This window comes from Artemia sp. Qi Xiang Cuo, chromosome 9 (genome assembly GCF_049724085.1).
Source record: "Artemia sp. Qi Xiang Cuo chromosome 9, ASM4972408v1, whole genome shotgun sequence".
NCBI classification, from domain to species: domain Eukaryota; kingdom Metazoa; phylum Arthropoda; class Branchiopoda; order Anostraca; family Artemiidae; genus Artemia; species Artemia sp. Qi Xiang Cuo.
The window spans coordinates 35,453,651-35,473,840 of record NC_142802.1 but is presented as its reverse complement, the minus strand read 5'-3'; the positions used below and the strand labels follow the sequence as shown (position 1 = coordinate 35,473,840).

At 35.9% G+C, this 20,190-nt stretch overlaps 1 protein-coding gene across 2 annotated transcripts in view; it reads left to right on the top strand.

Annotated features, from left to right (window-relative positions):
- Positions 1-20,190, top strand: part of U3-55K (U3 small nuclear riboprotein factor 55K) — a 79,721-nt gene that overhangs the window by 53,812 nt on the left and 5,719 nt on the right. For both annotated transcript variants that reach the window (XM_089094501.1, XM_089094500.1), the window contains exons 3-7: positions 4,310-4,546; positions 5,635-5,750; positions 7,751-7,944; positions 8,972-9,169; positions 17,439-17,575. In XM_089094501.1, the coding sequence (XP_088950627.1) occupies positions 4,310-4,546; positions 5,635-5,750; positions 7,751-7,944; positions 8,972-9,169; positions 17,439-17,575 (882 nt within the window). The remainder of the gene's footprint in view (positions 1-4,309; positions 4,547-5,634; positions 5,751-7,750; positions 7,945-8,971; positions 9,170-17,438; positions 17,576-20,190) is intronic.

Sequence of the window (20,190 nt, the reverse complement as noted above, 5' to 3'; positions counted from 1 at the left end):
GTTGTGAAATGGGACATTTGATCACAAGTTTTGAGACACAATACTTACAACCACGTTTAGTAACTAAGCGTTGGTTCCCAGCTGTTACCAGTCAAGGTAACAAGGTAACTCAATGTTTTTAGGGCGACGCCGAAAATATTCACGACCCCCCCCCCCTCCTTTAGTTCGTGTTCCATTCGACTTTCCGTCTTATCCCCCTGCATACCCGTTACAGCGCAGTATACCTCAGGAATCCATCCCTCGAAACAATCCTCCGCCCCAAGTACTTACGTCTGCCCAGTCAGTCCAACCCCCACAATCACTTTACTCAATTCGGACTATCCCCAAACCCCCCGCACTCATTTTCCTCCCAAAAATCCACTTCCTTTTGACTCTGTTCTTCTCCGTGCGTCCAAGAAGTTACCGACCGGTTCTGGACTCCACCCTTTATTTGCCGACACCAACCCCACCCCTCCCCACTCAGACACCCCCCCCGTACTTCCCTCCCTCAGCATCATCTTGCCCCCCCCCAACCGCCATATAAAGAACACTCCCAATTTGACTTACTCCCAGATCACCAGGAAACCTTTCTCCCTTCCCTTGCACTTTACCCCCCCCTGGCTACCCTACCAGTATGACTCTGGTTTAAGAGTAAGTAGGCAGAACGATCCACAGGTAGCACATCCATGCAGAGTTTCTAAAAATATAAATAGTAAGATGAATTCCACCGTAGTTCCATCCCAACTTAATAATATTCCCATAATTTGTTCGCTGTCCTCCTTTTCTCTCAAGCCTGGTCCAGTCCCGCCTTTTAATAATGCCTCAAAACCACACCCTTACCCACAGCATCCTTCTCATAAACTTCAACCCCAAATAACTCCCAGCCCTCCTCCCGAAAAAGATGCCTCTCCCCTTCCAGATCCACGTTCCTCCCACCCCCCACTACCGCCCAAGAATAAAAAACCAAAAATTGTTCTCTTTAGTAACCGTTTTAACATCCCAATGTTGCTTGTTACGAAAGCCGAAAGCCTGAATTTCGACAAATTGATTGAGCTAGAGGCCCTCTGTCAAGTACACAAAATTGATGTAATTGCCATAACTGAGGTCCAAGCACAGAACCCTGATTTATTGAAAATCAATAAATACTCCCAATTCATAAAACTTCGTCCCCATGATCACCCCCTAGGTAAAAAGGGAGGTGGAATATTATTATATGTAAATAATTATCTCTTTCCTAAATCAATTCATACTCCCAACCTTTCAGATTACGATGAAATCATTTGGGTAAGTGTAAGACCCAAAGTTTTACCACGGCCCTTTAATTTGATTTTGTTTTTCTGCTTCTATTATTCCCCAGATCAAAACGCTGCACAAAGACAGCGATTCTACCAACAACTGCATAGCAGTGCCGATTTTGTCCTATTCCCGAACGCCGGTATTTTCTTAGTAGGTGATGCTAATAATCTAAAGTTAAATTCCGTTTGTAGTTCCCTAAACTTGAAACAAATAGTAAAAATACAAACAACAAAAGGAAATTCAACCCTTGATTTGATTTGCACCAATATGCAGGCTTTCTAGGTCCCTCCTGTCCCCTTGCCCCCGTTAGGAGAAAGTTACCATTTTTGTTTATTAACGAAGCCTCTCAATAGCTTTAATCATGCTTTTTCTGTTACTGAGTTCTCTTTTGGATCTCGGATTACCACTGAAAACTGGCTGGCCCTCAAAGGAAAAAATGACATTAATTTTAAAGTCTCCGAATTCCAAAATCTGATTAAAACAAAATACATAAATTCCTTCCCTGTGAAAAAAATAAAAACATGTTCTAATGACAAACCATACATTACTAGCCAATTGAAAAAACTAATTAGAATTAAATTGAATCTACTAAAGAGTGATAAAACAACCGAAGCTAACTCACTGCTTAAACATATAAAAAAAAAAATGCGTAAATCTGCTTCTTGATATTATAAATGCAAAGTCGAGGATTTATTTTCTACAAAGCCAAAACAATGGTATAATAGAATAAAGAAAATTTGTGGGAAAACACATAATGATATAGATTTTCATTTCCAAGAAGACCCTTCAGTTACAGCCAATGATCTGAACATGTTTCTTTCTTCCATAGTTCAGAACCTCCCTCCCCTTTCTTTTGACACTCCGTATGATTTGTGCTCTCTCAATTTTCCCGTTATTTCGCCCTTGGATGTAGAGGCAAAAATTAAGAACATTAAAAAGTGTAGTACATGTCCATTAGACATTCCGATTGTACTAATTAAAGCCTTTGCCGACAACCTCTCAGAACCTTTGTCCTTACTTTTTAATGAAATTACCTCTACTGGTAAGTTTTCAAATTGTTGGAAATTAGGTTTTATTACTCTAGTAAACAAGAAAGGTAAAAATAAAGATTTGATGGTGTCCGTCCCATTACTCTTACTCCAGTTTTTTCGAAGTTATATGAAAGCTTTTTAGCTGAGTGGTTGAAAGTAAAAATAATCCTAAATTTTGACCAAAGACAATTCGGAAACCTACGCTCTACATCTACTACCCACTATCTTGTTCACCTTATGGACACAATATGCAAAACACTCGAAAAACCCAATACCTGGCTCAATGTTATCACTGTTGACTTGCAAAAAGCTTTTGATTTAATCAACCACAATATACTATTAGAAAAGCTATCTTATGACTTTCAAGTTGACCCTAATTTAATTCGAATAATTGCGTCTTTCCTCTCTAACAGAACGCAAGTCGTGAAATACCTGAATGTATATTCTGATCCCCTTCCAATTTATAATGGTGTGCCCCAGGGAACCCTCTTAGGTCCAATATTATTTCTTACGATGATAAATAACCTTGGTGTTTATTTCCCGGATAGATGGAAATTCGTTGATGATCTTACTGTCTTAGAGACATGTTCCAAAAATTCCAAAAGCAACCCAATGTACATCTTGGAATCGATATCAGCCGAAGCTCTTACTGATGATATGAAAGTTAACCCTTTAAAGTCAACTGTTCTTACTATTAATTTCCTTATCACTCCTCCTTCCTTCTCCTGTCCAATCCCCCCTGAAATGTCCGTTACCACTATGAAATTACTGGGCGTTACCATCTCAAGCGACTTAAAATGGGATTGTCATATTAATGACATCTTAAAACGTGCAAATGCCGCATTTTCCCTCCTTAAACTCCTTAAAAAATTTAAATGTTCTAAATTACACTGTTTGAGGATTTTCTTATCATTTGTACGCCCAACCCTTGAGTACGCCTGTCCTGTTTGGTATCCTGGCATTTCCATTGAATTGTCGGACAGAATAGAGGCAGTACAAAAAAGGTGCCTAAGAATTATCTTCAATAAGGGTAAAGTACCTTATATTTCCCTTCTTAGGAGAGCCAATCTTGTCACCCTTAAGGAAAGGAGAACAAAAAATACCTTTCGTTTTGCTAACAATGCCCTTCATAACCCTCGAACAACTCCCCTTTTCCCCGGTCAATATTCACCCCTTCAACCTCGCCTCCTGCGTTCTGTGTCAACAAAAATCCCCCTTCTTGCCCCAATAAGAGTTTGCACAGAAAGATATAGAAGAACTTTTATCCCTTACATGGTTGACATTTTCAACCACTGAATCTCTGCTGCCCCCCCCCCCTCACTTGCTCCTTACCTTTAGTTATTAATTTAATGCCCATTTTGCAAATTTGGGGTTTTTTATATTTATGTTTGTTAGTCACCAACTAACTTATGTTTTTTTTTTGTTTGCTGACGTTTGACGTTGTTATATTTTTTCTGACGACATTAGCCTTCTAATTTTATGAGTTTACTTTGTACTTTGTTTTTGTTTTTAACGTTTTTACGTATTTGACATTGACTCTTTTATAATTTGCTGTTGTTGTTCGATTGTTTGTTTTTGTTATTCTTTTTTCGCTGTATTTGACGCTAAAGTGCGAATTCGGCCCTTTTGGGCTTGTGATAGCCATTTTTCAGCAATAAATCTTATCTTATCTTAAGCGTTTTTAAGTAACAAAACGAAACACAAGGCACCCTTTTTGCTCCCTATGCAGCCCAGTGGTCCTAAATAGCATGGGAATAAAAATGTAAGATCCAATTTTAATCAAACGGTTCGAAAGGTCTTTAAGATTAGCACAGTCTGGTAGGTCTGAGGGGTTTTAAATTTCTAAATTTAGTATTTTAGGTAATTTTCTTTCTTTCTATGAAAAATACAAACAAACTCAGAAACTGTTACTTATCCTTCTTTTAAAATAATTTATCTGATAAGCCTTATGTATTTTTATTATGTACTGATTTGTTTGTTGTTTTTTTTCAATACAAATTAAGAAAAGGAACGGTTTGCTGAAGAAGCTGATGTAACAGAAGCGGTTGGCAAACGTTTGAGGGAGGAAGCCCTGGAGCAAGCTGGAAAACTTAGACGAAGAGTTGCTGATACTTTAGAAGTAGATACAGAACATTCATTTTTCCTGAAATGTAAGGACCACAAACTTAGTGTAACATGTACAGTTGCCTCTTCAGATGGACTAATGTTTTCTGCCAGTAAAGACAGTAGCATTGTTAAATGTAAGTTAGAGTTTTTTGTCGTTACTGCTACTGATTCACAACTGATAACTGATATATATATATATATATATATATATATATATATATATATATATATATATATATATATATATATATATATATATATATATATATATGTATATATATATATATATATATATATATATATATATATATATATATATATATATATATATATATATATATATATAGATATAGAGAGAGAGAGAGAGAGAGAGAGATAGACAAGTCCTAGGCTGAAACCTGGTAGTTTCTATTTTTAGCTAGACAGATTCATGGGCCTATGTAAAGTAAAATAGTGGGAATTTAAGGGTAATGGTAACTTCTGGGGAGGGTGTAAAGAGGGCTGTAAAGATCTTTTAATAGATTGGAAGGAGGAGTGTACGTAGCTGTATTGACCTCAAGTGGCGTGGTGCTTCAGTGAGCTGTTAGTAGTAGTAGCTGTAGTTTTCTGTCGTATCTAACATGTTTTGTTTTTTCCCAATTTATTTCATCTCTCTCTTGCTTATTTACAAAAGTATTTGGATAATGAAGATTTTGATATTAAAATTCTTTGGCCGTGTCTTCAAAGCTTTAAAAAAAAATTTAATAACTGGTCATTAAGAATAGTCAATATGAAAGTCAAATTACTGTAATTTTGCTGCTCCTTATTGTTTACTCCTGCTGCTACGTCCCATTACTCCTGCTGCTATGTTCTATTCAATTGACCAGTAGCGAACTAGGTTAGTTTGGTCACCGAATAGCTGACGTTAGTTCACTTCTTTTCTGACAATCATCGGGTAAACCCTATAGGGTTACCTATAAACTTATGAAATCATACTATAATTATTTGACTTTACATCTAAGAGTGAGACTTAGATAAACTTTATTCCAAAGAAAGCTGGATTCTTTCAGTTTAATATCTGAAATTTTTCTTCAATTACAGGGACTATTAGTAAGCATATGACTATACTAAGAAAAGGGGGCCTATGAAGTTAATTGGGATTTTAGCACTAATCTGGAAATTCCTCTTTTTGTTGGTCTACAAGAGTTTTAATTCGATTCCTTTCATTTTTTTATGTTCCCAGGGTGCCTGAAAGAAAAAAAGAAGCTTAATTGCATTCGTGGAGGGAAGAATTCTGGGAAAAACGGACATGCAGACCCTGTTCAGGCTTTGGCATTGTCTACTGATGGAAAATTCTTGGTTTGTATTTTGCTTTTATTTCTACTTCTTCTTCTTTTTTCCTTTGTCTATTATTTGTCCTATCTGTCTTCCTCTGGAATTGAAATTCAAGCAATATAAGACGTAAAAAGTAGTAATTAATTAGAGAAAGAGCAATATTCAAATATATGTATAAGCTAGAAGCTTATACAGTTTCATATTTCAGTGGTTGTAACTCCCTGCCCCCCCCCCTCCATATACCCAAAATCGCCTTCTTAGAACATATCTAGTTAGTGTTTCCAAATTTCGTTTCTAAAAGAGATTTCTGTCTGCAGCCTTATTCGGAATTTTTTACATGCCCGTGAAATTTTATTTAATGCTTTTTTACAAATAGCTTTGTAAGAACTTGGTAATGACCTTTATCATTTACCAGGCAGTGGAGAAGTGCTCCTTGCTATATATCAGGATACCTTTGTGTATTAATGTCCTCATTGACAAAAGGTAGTCCAAGATTGATGTCACTCCACATCCTGGCCTACACCATCAATTCATGGGGATCTTATATGTTGGTTGAACTCAATCATTTATGGTTCTGATTACTTCAATAAAGTTAGATTTCGCCGATTAATGTCTCTGTTGTCGTGCAAACTTGCTTCAGTAGTGAACAAAATCTAATTTGAAGATCCATGTTTACTTGGTTAAAGCCCATAAAAAAAAAATACATTGTGCATTTTCTAATGTATGGAAACTCCTGGTCCATACTCTAGCCTATTGCAAAAGAAGTGGAAGTTATTAAAAATCAAGGCTTCGTAGTGGGGGATGCGTAGAAATGGAGTTTTTATGGTGTCCTTTTCCTTTGTTAATTTTTGGGAATAATTATCAGCATGCCTTTTCAAACTTTTACCTAAAACGCTATCAAACTAAAACACTTGCAATAGTCAACTGGTCATATTTTTTATATTCCAAATGTTTTCAAGAAGGCACTAATCAAGCTTTAGAGTTAAGATAGGAGGGTGTTTAGAGAGGTCACTCCTTCATTTATGTGATAATTTATTTCCTGTCAAGTTTTAACGTTGGTATTGACTTTAATTCTAATGAAAAGATCCTAATTTTTCTTTATTTTTCTATATTGTGCTCGTACAAATACACCTTAATGAACACAGTCCGTCTTGAAGCATTATGATATAAAAAAAAGATTTTATTTCTATGTAATCGAAGAATAATGGATTCAAGGGGTAATAGCCGCCCTCTTATTTGGGATAATTTGTGTTTGTTTTTATTTATTAATGTCACTCTTTACTTAAAAAGTTGACTCTCTTTAATAAATTATCGTTCTGTAAATTTAATAATTATTAAGACTCAGATTTAGAGAATTACGCACTATTATGAAAAAGCTCAAGTCCAACTCTGCCTTAGAACTTTAAGTCGAGACTGCATCCTCTGAAGCTAAAGGAGTCAAACCCCAAAACACGAAATATGTTCAGTATACATCTTGAACATACCGACTCTAGAGCCCTACTTTTATGAATGGTACGTGTTCCTCGTCCCATCTTGTTTAAGCAGGCCTGTTATATGAGGACGTCAAGAGGTCTAGTACTCTTATCCTGTGTCATATTTTTAAGTGTGAACAATGCTTTTTACCTGCAACAGAAGAGTAACAGAGGAAGAGGATTTTTGAACACAATGTCTGGGATAGCTCGTAATAAAACCATGTTATTTTTTTACTTTTGATCCTTCCACATTAGTTGAATGGATTGTGGAAATACCTACACGCTGGAGGAGTTGGGGACTATATAGGAAAAGTCTTGGGAGGCTTCACTAGACTGATCTGAAGGACCCTTGATAAAGTTAAAAAATAAAGGACTAAGAATCAGACATTTCTACACGTGTGAACACAACTAACAGTTGGTGTAACTTATACAGTAAACATAATACTTTTCATCAAGAATGTAGTTTGATTTATATCGGTCATATATTTTGTAAAATAGTGCTACATTAAGTAATAAAAGTCAATATTACTTCAAAAGCTTTTCCGTTTCTAGGCATCTGGCTGTGAAGGGAAATTAATTCACATATGGGATCCCTCCAGTTTAACTCATGTACATACATTCAGAGGACATAGAGATGCTGTAACTGGATTGGCCTTTAGAAAGAATAGCCATACTCTGTTTTCCTCATCAAAGGATAAATCTGTCAAAGTGTGGGATTTGGATGAGATGGCATATGTTGAAACATTGTAAGTATCCTTCGATAGTGTTTTTTGGGGGGAAGGGGGGTGCCATAGTTTTAGGTAATGACAAGCACTTAGCTGCCTACCGGAACTTTCATTTCGATTATTAAGCAATAGTGCATAGTTTTTCCTTTATTGTCCTAAGGATTTTGTCCTATGAGATTTTGAACTAGCTTACTATCTGTCTGTGGTATTACTAAGGTAAAACATTTTTTCTTTTTTTTCTTAAGCCACATGCCTTTGTTAATAATCTTCGAGTCAAAACTTTCGCAAAAGTAAATTTGACTTTGTCCTCATATGGGTGAATATTGGGCTCCCTTTGGTTTCAGATCAAAGCTGACAAATTCTTTATTGGGTTTTCAAATTTGGGTTTCAAAATTGGGTTTTCAAAATTAGGTTTAGAATTAAAAAAAAACCTACTGTGTGTTTTCTGTAAAATATGCAATTGGGATACTTTTCAAAAAGATATTCAAAGGAGTTTTTTTCGAAATGTTTTCTGGTAAGACTTCAGAGAATTTTGTTTCCCTTAGACATCTCCGCAAGGATTTACATACCAACGTTGTTTTGTCGTTTTGTCAGGACGCTGCTGTGGATTGTATCAGATCGAACTGCTGGACTATTTTGACTAATTCGGCTCGTTTTGCTGCCATTCTGGGGTGGTTCAATGGCAATAGGTGCCCGACAACACGTCATGACAGCCCTGAATCTTTGCACATTCTTCTATGGCCACCACTCGAGGATAAACAGTGTTCTGATGAAATATGTACAGAATTGCATGAGATATAGCCAAATTTGTGCCAAACTGTCTTCTTCTGGTCATTTTTCAGAAATTCGAAACAAAATAAATATTTAATTTGGCGAAAATAGTGCATAATACGAAATTATAGTTTGCCTAACTTTATCTTAGTTTTGAACTGTGCTACAGAGTGTGTTGCGCTTTAGTTTCCCAACATTTTTGGTTAATTAATGCATATCATGCTCCGGGGTTAATTTTTGCAAAAATTTCTTTTGAAGCATATCATTTTATTTTTAGATTTGGACATACTGACTCAATTACTTCAGTTGATGCCTTAATAAGGGAGAGGGCCCTTACGTCTGGTGGGAGAGATGGAACAGTTCGACTTTGGAAGATAGTTGAAGAATCACAGTTAATTTATAACGGTCATTCAGGGTCAATCGACTGCGTCAGATTTGTGAATGATGAGCACTTCGTCAGTAGTGGAGATGACGGGTTGGTAGATCTTTTTTCTCCTATTTAGATCACATCAAATTATGTATGAAAGTTTTTTTTTAAATATATATACATCGTCTAAAATAAATTTATGCACTGCAGGTTCGGAACATAGGCGATGACTAGCATTGGCAAGAGCAAATCAACATTTACAGAAATTGACATTTACTTTAGGCTTAGATGAAAAATCATATGCGAAAATTCACTCACGTCATTATAATTCTTGCTTAAAAGGATATAAGACCTGGTAATAGATATTTCTGATTTAAATTTAATACTAAACTAGCTTGGCTACCTTATTAAACAGAAAATAGGTTTTCTTTTCCAGATGATTTCACAAGAGAGAAAAATGTTTAGTGCTTTCAAATATATAAGGGAAATGACAATAACTAATAAATGAAATTACTTCTATACAATTCCGAAAAGGGCTTATACCAGTTTTTCCTCTCACTCAGACTATCTGTCTTGACTTTTTCTCCAATTAGCCATGGCTCTCTACTTTTTCATCACTGTTTACTAAGTTGAATTTAATTCAATTTTTTTTTTTTTACAATCGCGGTGCGTAGTATATCGTGATCCTTCCATGTGCTGCATCGCGTTTATCCATTTTAATCACTTGGTTTTACATACCCGTTTGACATTTGCATGAATAAATCAACAAAGGGGTTTGAACCCTAATGCAGTCGGTTCCAGATGGGCTACATCTTGCGTTTAGCACATATCTTGACGTTTCCTCTTTAAGGTGATCAAAGCAAACGGGTACGCCTATATTTTTTACATGTCGTCTTGATAAATGGTGGCGTGAAAGAAAGCCTTTCAGCAGGCAATGAGGAGATGTACTTTGAAATACAGTCATTGACACCACATCAAACTTTGCCTTTAAAGGTAGTAGTTTGTGTTTGTGGGTGTTGCAATGCACTCTAGCTCTGTTCTGGTTTCTGTGGAGTGGTGCCGAATGACTTTCGAGTCCCTTGAAGCGGAAGCCATGTTTAGGAACGGCTCCTATGCAGAACTTCTATCAAAGGATTACTGAACTACAAGGAAGAGGGCTTTTGAAGTGTAGACTTATCTGAGCTGTCTATCACAAGAGCATCACTTTTGATGGAGTAGGGTGATTCAGAAACGATCAACGGAGAAATGAATTCCCAAGACAACAAGTTCATTAATTTTCTGGACTGATTCAATCTTTTAAGTTAAAGCTGGAATGATGGTATAAAACATACAATCAGGAAATAAACATCTTTGTTATTTTTATCGTGTCAAAGAGGGTCATTCAGACAAAGACCATGTAGTTTTTGAATCTTCAGATGATTATCTTTATGGGAAGAGGAAGTATTTATAGTATGATCGTTCTTTCAAACAACCATTATGGCTGTTGTTTCATCGGCAAAGTTGTGAAGGAGCCTCCTTGGTTGTTCCTCATGCCCTTGCGATATGCAAAGAAAAATGAGGAATGCAGGGTACTAGCTTATGGAACTCCAGGACTCGCCATGTCCTGGATTCCTCGCCAGGACGATCAACTGATAAACTTTCAGCTACACCATAAAGTAAACTGTAAATTCTACATAATTTGCGCCTTCTTAGTAGGCATGTATTTCCAACTATATCGAAGGCCTTGAACTGTCGAAATCTTTGCCCTTAAGCCAGAAGCTTGATCCGCTCCTGATGCTGTCAGATTGTAGTGAAGTCTAGGTTTTTAAAGATCTCGTCAATTTTCCTAGTGCAAGAGACAAAAATTTTAGAGCTAGGTAATGGGAAACGCATCCATAAATTCTGCTGAGTCAACTTTTTTGTGGGTTATTAATTTGACAGTTTTTATAAATTTTTTTTTTTTTTTTTGATTATTAAGGACTTGAACAACAAATGAGTTTTATACCTGATAAATTTCGAAAAATTGTCTAAAAATTAGAAATGCCGCTTTGATGTCGCTGGCTGAAGTAGGTTTCTAATTTCCTATTTTAACATTGTCTTATTGTCTGTTTTAAAGCCTCTAATTTGCTGTCATGTTTTAATTCAGATGTCTAATTAGAGTCAGCAATGCACATGAGGGTACAAACATGCAGACGTTGAAATTCCAATTAGCGTATTTTGACCAAAATTGTGACTTGTGTTAAGCTTATGATGTTTTTCTCAACACGCTGTAAGTTGGCTGAAATACGTATTACTTTCATCATTCGTACTCAAAACATTTATATAAAGTTCAGAGATTAGCTTTTTGTTAATAAACTTCGAACAATATTTTTTGTTATTGAATTTTGAAAATTCTACAAACTAATCATGTGAATGTTTTAAATTTGAGCACGAATCACTATTAGTTTTAGTACACGCTGTAAACCTTGATGTTTTTTGGTTTCTTTCTCCTCGGGTGCTCATTCATGCAGTCTGTATTTACCTTCATCATCTTAACTGTAATTATGTTCATACTATAGTACAGGGGTGGAAGATTATCCCTTCAAAACTGGTCTGAAAAATGCTCTTCTCTTAAACGTTGGATACCTGCTTTCCAAGCAGGTATCCAACCTGCTCCAAGCAGTATACCTGCACCCCAAATTTTGGCTGTTTCTTCATGCACCTTCGTCGTCTTAAATGTAGTTGTGTTCATATCGCCATACAGGGGAGGGGATTATCCTTTTAAAATTGGTTTGAAAAATGCTCTTCTCAGATCTCTGCTATCTGAGAGGGTGGTTGCACCTTCTTCGATACCTCGCTCTGCACGCTAAAGTTTTTTAGCCCTTTTAAAAATGCTTCTTATTCTAATCAATTCTTATTCTCCTTATTCTGATTCCCACGAATATTCAGTGAAAACAGGAGTTCCCCTGGGCAGTGTCTTGGGACGTACGCTTTTCCTCATTTGCATAAATGACATGGGAGACAACTTTGTAAGCTGTCCCAAAATAAAAAGACCTGACACAAACCTCCCTCCCCTACAGATGGATCTTTTTAAAATCGAACAGGGATTTGATGCATGGATGATCAACTTCAGTACATCGAAAACAAAGGAGCTTCTTATTACTCGGTCAAACGTGCCACGTGAGCACCCCGGCTTCATTTTCAAAATTAAAACTATAAAGAGAGTCGACGAACTTCTCTACTGGGGATTTATTTCTCCATCGATCTCTCTTGGAATAACCACCTTGATCGGGTGAGGACCTTCTGCGCAAGGAAGCTGGGAGTTGCTCTTGGCTTCAAAAACCTTCTTCCGTTTTTTTGTTTTTTTTTTTTTTTTTTTTTTTTTTTTTTTGAGAAAAATGTGTTTTATTAAAAGAAATAAAACACATTAACAACAAAACCCGAAGTCTATTAAACTTGTATAATGCGGTTAGAACCACTTCAGAAGACCCAGAATAGGGCAAATGGGGGGCTGGGGGGGGGGGGCTGCGCCTCCAAACATGACTCGTTCCAGCCTCTGAACGAAAGGTTTGATGTAGTGTTGATGGCTGTTTTCTACAAGTACATGAATGTGCCTCCCTCAGACGAGCTCTCTTTTATCTTCCTCCCCTTTGTCCAGCCGTCAAGGCAGACCCGAAGGCACACGGCTAGGTCCAATTATCTAAAGGAAGACACACCAAGAACTGAGTACTTGAGGGACAGCTTCATCTGGCGTTGCACTTCTATCTTGAATGATCTTACTGGGGAGACTATTCCTGTAAATCTCTCTGTTGACTCCTTCAAAAGAAGGTTTAACAAACATTTAAAGCATCGAGGTTTCTAAACGAGGTAATGGATCAGCGGCATATCAGATACATTTAAGTACCTGGCGTCATGAATATAAGGGGAAAAGCACGTAGATGTAGCAATTTCCTTTAGAATGAGCCCTTAAAGAGCTCTCCATTGTGTTCCAGTGCCTCACTACCTGTGGAGAACGATAAAGTGGGGAAAAAGGTGCTTGTCATGCAAAAATTGTTTTTGTTGTTGTTCAAGACAAAGGATTTTTCTTGTTGTTCCTGCCAGGGGACTATAAGTTTCATATTTATAGTCTGGGAGCCACAAGAGAGAATCGTTGGTATTTAAGGTTTTGGGTGATCAGCAAGCAGCAGAAGGTTTGAGAGTGCAATCTGATGTAATCAATCATGCTGAATATCAAAATCAACGTTATATAGTTGACAAATGGGTACTACATCCCCATTTCTTCAAATTCCCTAAAATTCGATCTCAACTGACAAAAATTTCCTTAAAATGAAAAAAAATTCCAAGCTGCTCAATTATTGGTCAGATTAAAGGAAATTATTAAACTTCATTATTTTTCCTCCAAAATTGCTTTATCTCTTGCTGTTCAATTGTAATCTTTAAAAATCAATTAAAAACATACCATAATTTATAGCGTTTTGGGAAAATTTTTGATCCATCTTGAAAATTTGCCTTAATAAGGTGTACTTTTTATTAATTGACTAGGAAGAAAATTCATCGTTCTACAAAATGAGTAATCTAGAAACTTTGTAACCCGTTTTATTTTTGAACTATTAGTGAAGACCCGGAGTGATCCAATTGTTTGCTTTTATAACCGTTCTCAATTATCCAGCATGGGTACGCCTGTCTTGGTGGATCTCTGTAACTTAGCTGAATAGAAAAACTCTTTCAAAACATTCGAATCTACGCACGAGCATGCTGCTGCTACTTAAATGGAGCCTGATGCTGGAGATATAATTACTGATGGAGAGTTTTACGTGTGAAACGTATGAAACAATAGAAATATCATAAATGGAATTTCCAAAAAGTTCCAAAAATGAAATAGAAACTCTTCGCTGTCATCTTCAAATCTTATTCAGCCAGGAAAGTGTGGTAAAATTTACTTAAAGCGAAACATGCAGGTGACAAAAAGATTTAAAGATCTCATTGGTTTTCCATTTAATCAGAAAGATCCCATGCAGACTTTTTTGCGATCTGGCTTCTTGTAGAGCGTTGTCAATGCAGCCAATGTGTATGACTCAGCAAAATCTCAATCATATTTTGGTTGAAAAGTTTTTTCTTAGCTGCATATGACAACTTACTTACTTTGAGTTATATCTCCCTACACCTTGGGGTGCATTGGGCAGTAACGGTTGACCTCCAACTTGGCCGATCTTGTACCAAAGACCAAAGCTCATTCGGCGTGGTTCGGAGACTCGTCGCCTCTTTTTCCAGGGACCGACCAAGTGTGCTGTGTTGTCTTCTACTCCTTTGAATGCCGGGTGGGTCCAACACTATACATAGTGTGGGAGGCACCCTTCGCCCTTACGGGTCATATGCCCCCAGTACTTCCATCATCTGATTCTGATCTCGTCGGTCGCCAGTGGTTGCTCGGTATCTGCCCTTATCTGGGCATTCGTTACTCTGTTGAAATTTATTGCAAGGATTCTACGTAGGCATTTGCTGAAAAACCCAGCAGTAGTAAAACTGTAAGAGAACTACGACTGAGTTTCCACCGTTGTCACATGCGACCAGGCTTTATATGAAATTGTACATGCTGTAAACGCATAAAATCCGGCAGCATATTCTGACGTCCTCAAAATGGGTGGTATCAATATTTTTGAACTTTATGGGTGCGATTGGCTGTATAATGGCCTGTTCTGGTTTAGAAGAGCTGATGTGTGAGGCTGGAATTCCACTAGAAGGAACCAAAAAGAAAGTGATGAATATAAAACTGTTGTGTAAAGCCCTTGCTGCTCATGCCTTTGTTCTTGAGGCTTTATCTCTTATGTACTTGGAAGAAGGCTCATTACAGAACTTGTAAATCTCAAAAACGGATATTCCCATTGATGAGAACGTTCAGTGTCTTAAGTAAAAACTTGCCACATCATCCTCCTGGTTGGAAATGTTTGAGAATTCCTGTATATCCTCAAAAACCCACAAGTTTTGGAAACAACAAATACGAGATACCCTCAGGGTAGATCCAACATTCTGCAATGGACTGTTCAAAGTGAAGAGGCGAAATGTCAGATTCAACTCTATATCCGCTGACCATGCAATAGAATCTGCTATTGCTGTGGATGCAAAGACAAAGGGTGAAATGATAGGGATTGCCATGAATGAGTTAGGACCTGTGAAGCGGACTTTAACTCTTCCTTTTTGTGCCTCAGTCTCTGCTAAATTCCGAGAGATCCTGTGTATTGTACCTCAAAGTGAGTTTGACACCGCTCATTACGAAGATCACCAATCCTGTAACATCACAAAGCATTTGTTAATGTGAATTGTGTTCTGGAATATTTCTGGGAAGATTGTAGTTTGGTCAAGAACCAAGTCACCTCTTCTGGAGTATCTGGAAACAAAAAATAATTTGAATGATTGACTTGTTACCGTGGAGAGTATTAGGAATCGACTCAATCAAGGGTGGTATACTTAATGTTGTACCTCAAAAGCCATTGAGAGCTCAAAAACCAATGAGAGCCATGCAAAACAAACGTTTCTATTCTTGTGTCTTTTCACGATAACTTTACAGAACTGCATGTCCTTGTAGATAGATATGATGGAATATTTGGATATTGTTACACAGAAGACTATATGATCTGCTTGGCGGATTGCGTGGTTGCCTCGAGTGCAAGGATCTCCTTACAAATTTATAGCATTTCCAGGTAGGCACTCAAAACTAGATGATTGGAACTCGATGCTATCAAATTCCAAGGAAAAAGAAAAAATGATTAAACTTTCATTTGACGAATTTGAAGACTTAATTCTTGTGCTGCAAGCAGCTTTAAGTGTCTACCTCTGTGAAGGCTTGCAAGACTGGAAGAAAATAGTAATGTTCGGCAGAAGAGGAAGCATTGATACTGGCTTTGAACAACGTTTGAGCTGTACTAGAAAGAGGTAGACACTAGAGTTGTGTTGCACAGGACTGCTAGAAAAGGGGTACCGGTATTGTATGTTTCGATGCGAATAACACAGCTATTGTTTTCCTTATGCTTTGTCATTATAAGCTATTGCTTGGATACCACTCAAATTGTGAAAAACGGAAAGTTTGTGTCTGATTCCATGAATATTCAGTACCTGTGCATCAGCTTTGCAGGAATTTGCCAAACGATCTGTTTTTTTTTTTTTTTTTTTTTTTTTTTTTTCATACACTTTGGATCTGTGGTATAGTTGGTTTTATGTTCTCTAAGGGAAAAAGAATATCGGTTAAGGCTACTGGGAAATGGGGATTGCAGGAACGGATTACTTTACTTGTGGAAGAGATAGAGAGGTGTGGGCTTGACCTTCTGTGCAAGAAAACTGTCTTTATATTTGCAGGAAGTCATTGTAGCCGTCTGTGGTAAAAATCCACTCCTCCGTACCTCTCCTTACGACTTTTGAATATATTTATACCCTCAAAAGCGGGAGCTCAAATATTTGCCACTATCTGACATTACCTTCGAGTGCTACGCTGTACGATCAAAGCTACAGTTTCTAGATCCCCTAGATGTTTGGATGGACTTTCCAGGATGGCAAGGTTCACTTGTGTCAACCCTGAAGCTATTCCCAGACAGTGTGGCCCCTGAGTACTGGTTATGCGATCGGTGTACAGAAAACTGCTCATCTGCGGGAAGTAGACCAGGCGATTTACTTTGTGCCTGTGGTGGGGAATGTTTGAGTGCTTCTTTTATGCTGTATAATTAATTTTTCTAGTTCTGTAGTTTTCAAAGTTTCTTCTATCTACAATTTAGACTGAGGTGGAAAAATTTGAAATCCTGAGCTGGTATATTTTAATGTTTGTTTGTTAATATGTACATTGCGTGAAATAGTTAGCAGTTGCTGTTAGAAGGAGTCATAGTATAACTTTTCGTTATTCGTCAAATGCTTGAAAATTTGAGCGATTTTTTTTTTAGCAAAGAAAACAATGAAAGTGTGAGTTTCAAGGTCATCAGCAATGCGGGGTACTCTTAATCAGTGGTATCGATTACCATAGGCTGCGTGATTATTTTTGAAAGTTTTTGTAAAACATATTTTTTAAGAGCAAACAAACGTGATTTTCTCAAATTTATATCGGTCGAATATATAACTTTCATATTCGTAATCAGCACTATTGATTACGCCATATTCCGTAGTCAAACTTTTTCCTGCTTATTGATCACCTACTAGTCACATTTTTGGCGAGTGGCTCCCTGACTATTAGGGTTTTTGGCCAAGGCGATTTTAATGGTGTATTTTTTGTTTCAGTCCGACGCCATTTTTAGGGGTTTCCGGCTTTTTTTTTCTTTTTTTTTTTTTTTTTTTTGTTACTATGGGTAGCTACCGCTGCAACCATGATTTAAAAATTGTTGTATTCATTGATTCCATAAATTACGAGCAAGTGGCAGTGGCCTGATCTGGTCTATTTTAGGAACCTGTCGCTTTGGGGACTCATGAAGAAGAAGCCTCTTTACACTCAACAAAAAGCACACGGAGAAGAAGAAAACGGTGTACCTCGTTGGATTTCTTCGGTTGCTGCTCTTCAAAATACTGATTTGATTGCCTCTGGTTAGTTATTTTTTCCTTTTTGTGCTTCGTCTGGTTTATTTTCACCTGACCGCTTTTTAGCCAGTTTTAATGTGCATATTCCCTTGCGTATTTTTAATTTTTCAGCAAGAGAAATGTGGAGCAATCACCGTTGTTGTTTAAACAAATGTTGCTTTAAACACAGTATTTAATATTTTACTTTAAAGAATTTTCTTTTTTAACAGATTAATGGAAAATCAGTAAACCCTCTTATCAAAAAAAGAAAATTTAAGTTGGCCTTTTTAAATTTATTTTGGTTTTAACCATAATAAATGTACTTTTTAGACCTCAATGATGCTGTGGAACAGTTTTGAATTAATGTGTTGAATATGTGAAGGAACGAGCATTATGAGAAAACAAGGACGCTATCAAATCGAGAATTAAAAAAAAAAAAAATTAAACTCTGCAGTTAGAAGACGTGTGATAATGAGCATCACAACGAATCACAAATGGAAATTATGCACACCGAAATCCACGATAGGAGATAAGTGACAATGAGGACCACAAAATATCGCAAAGGAAAATGATGCATAACAAAATTTGACGACACAAGACAAGCAACGGCGATAATCACAACGAATCACAAACAAAAATGATGCATAACAAAATCAGCAAGCATATGCAATGATGTATATCACAAGCATCAATAATTGAGAATCATTGAATAATTGAGCATCGTTCAACTCCGAAGTAACCTTATTGAAACACTCGGTCCAAAACAGAAAGCGTTTGCAAAATATATCCTGGAACTGAGAAATGGAAATCCTTCAATAATGACTTCAGTGGTAATTTAGTGGAAGAAGTGTTTGAAAATTCCCCAAAAAAATTGCTGCTTTGCACTTTATGCAACTCATTTTTGAAAGACTATTTCGAATAAACTGGTTCATGATACGTTCCTGTATTTTTAGAATTCTGAAAAACTTGTACTTTTTCTGAAAACTAAGCTTTCTTAAGTTCTTTAGACAATTAAAATGTTGTAGTAACATTTATGAATTTCATGGCCGGCAAAAGACTACTGAGAGTTTTATGAATTTTTTTTTTCTGATGGCAATATCTACATACTTGTTGTAACTAATGAAACATAATATCGAATAAGTAAATAAAATACAACTTTTGACAAAAATAGAGAAGGGCCTAAACAACGTAAACTCACAATGGGTGTAAATGAACAACCTGGACCATCAAATGAGACAAGACCAATCCGAAACTTGAATTTATGTTTTGCTTTAGCTTCAACTCAACGCAAGCAATGATCGAACCATCAATAGTCGTAACGCTTTCAGCTTTAAAATAGCTGAACAAATTTTTCCCAAAATAAATTTAGTGGGACTTCCACTGCAAACCACTGAAGGTGGTTTTGAACCACTTTTATATTGCAAAATGTACTTTTTAGACCATAATGAAGCTTTTGAAGAACGCCTTGCACATCTTTTAGATTAAGAGATGTTTCCAACGCTAATTCTGTTGGAAAAAATATTGCGAGACACAAACAACCATGCCAAAGGTTATTTGAAAACACAAGAAGTGGAGGCTGATGTCAATCAGCGTTCACATGGTGGTTAAATCGAACCTAACCCGACGTCTTGACATCAAGAAGAAGTTTACATTATCTGTGGTTAGAAGATAAGTGAACAGAAACAGAATCAATATATGCTAGCCTTCCGCGTGCCGAAAAGATATATATATATATATATATATATATATATATATATATATATATATATATATATATATATATATATATATATAATATATATATATATATATATATATATATATATATATATATATATATATATATATATATATATATATATATATATATATATATATATATATATATATATATATATATATATATATATATATATATATATATATATATATATATATATATATATATATATATATATATATATATATATATATATATATATATAATATATATATATATATATATATATATATATATATATATATACATATATATATATAAAATTTCTATATATATATATATATATAAATCAAGAAAAAACGGGTTTTAATTTCTATAAAGCAGTGAATACAAACACGCCTTCTCACAGTATATAAATGGAAATATATTAAATAAACATTTCCATTCACTGGCGTATAAACAAAATCGAATGTTTATATTGATTGGAACACGCCTTCTCACAGTATATAAATGGAAATATATTAAATAAACACTTCCATTCGCTGGCGTATAAACAAATCGAATTTTTATATTGATTGGAACACGCCTTCTCACAGTATATAAATGAAAATATATTAGATAAACACTTTCATTCGCTGGCGTATAAACAAAATCGAGTGTTTATATTGATTGGAACACGCCTTCTCACAGTATATAAATGGAAATATATTAAATAAACACTTCCATTCACTGGCGTTTATCTAATATATTTCCATTTATATACTGTGAGAAGGCGTGTTCCAATCAATATAAACATTCGATTTTGTTTATACGCCAGTGAATGGAAGTGTTTATTTAATATGTGAGTTTTGTTTTCCTATTTATTTATATTTTTTCTTTTGTTTGTTTAGTATGTTTTTATGTTGATGTAAGTTAAGGTTTT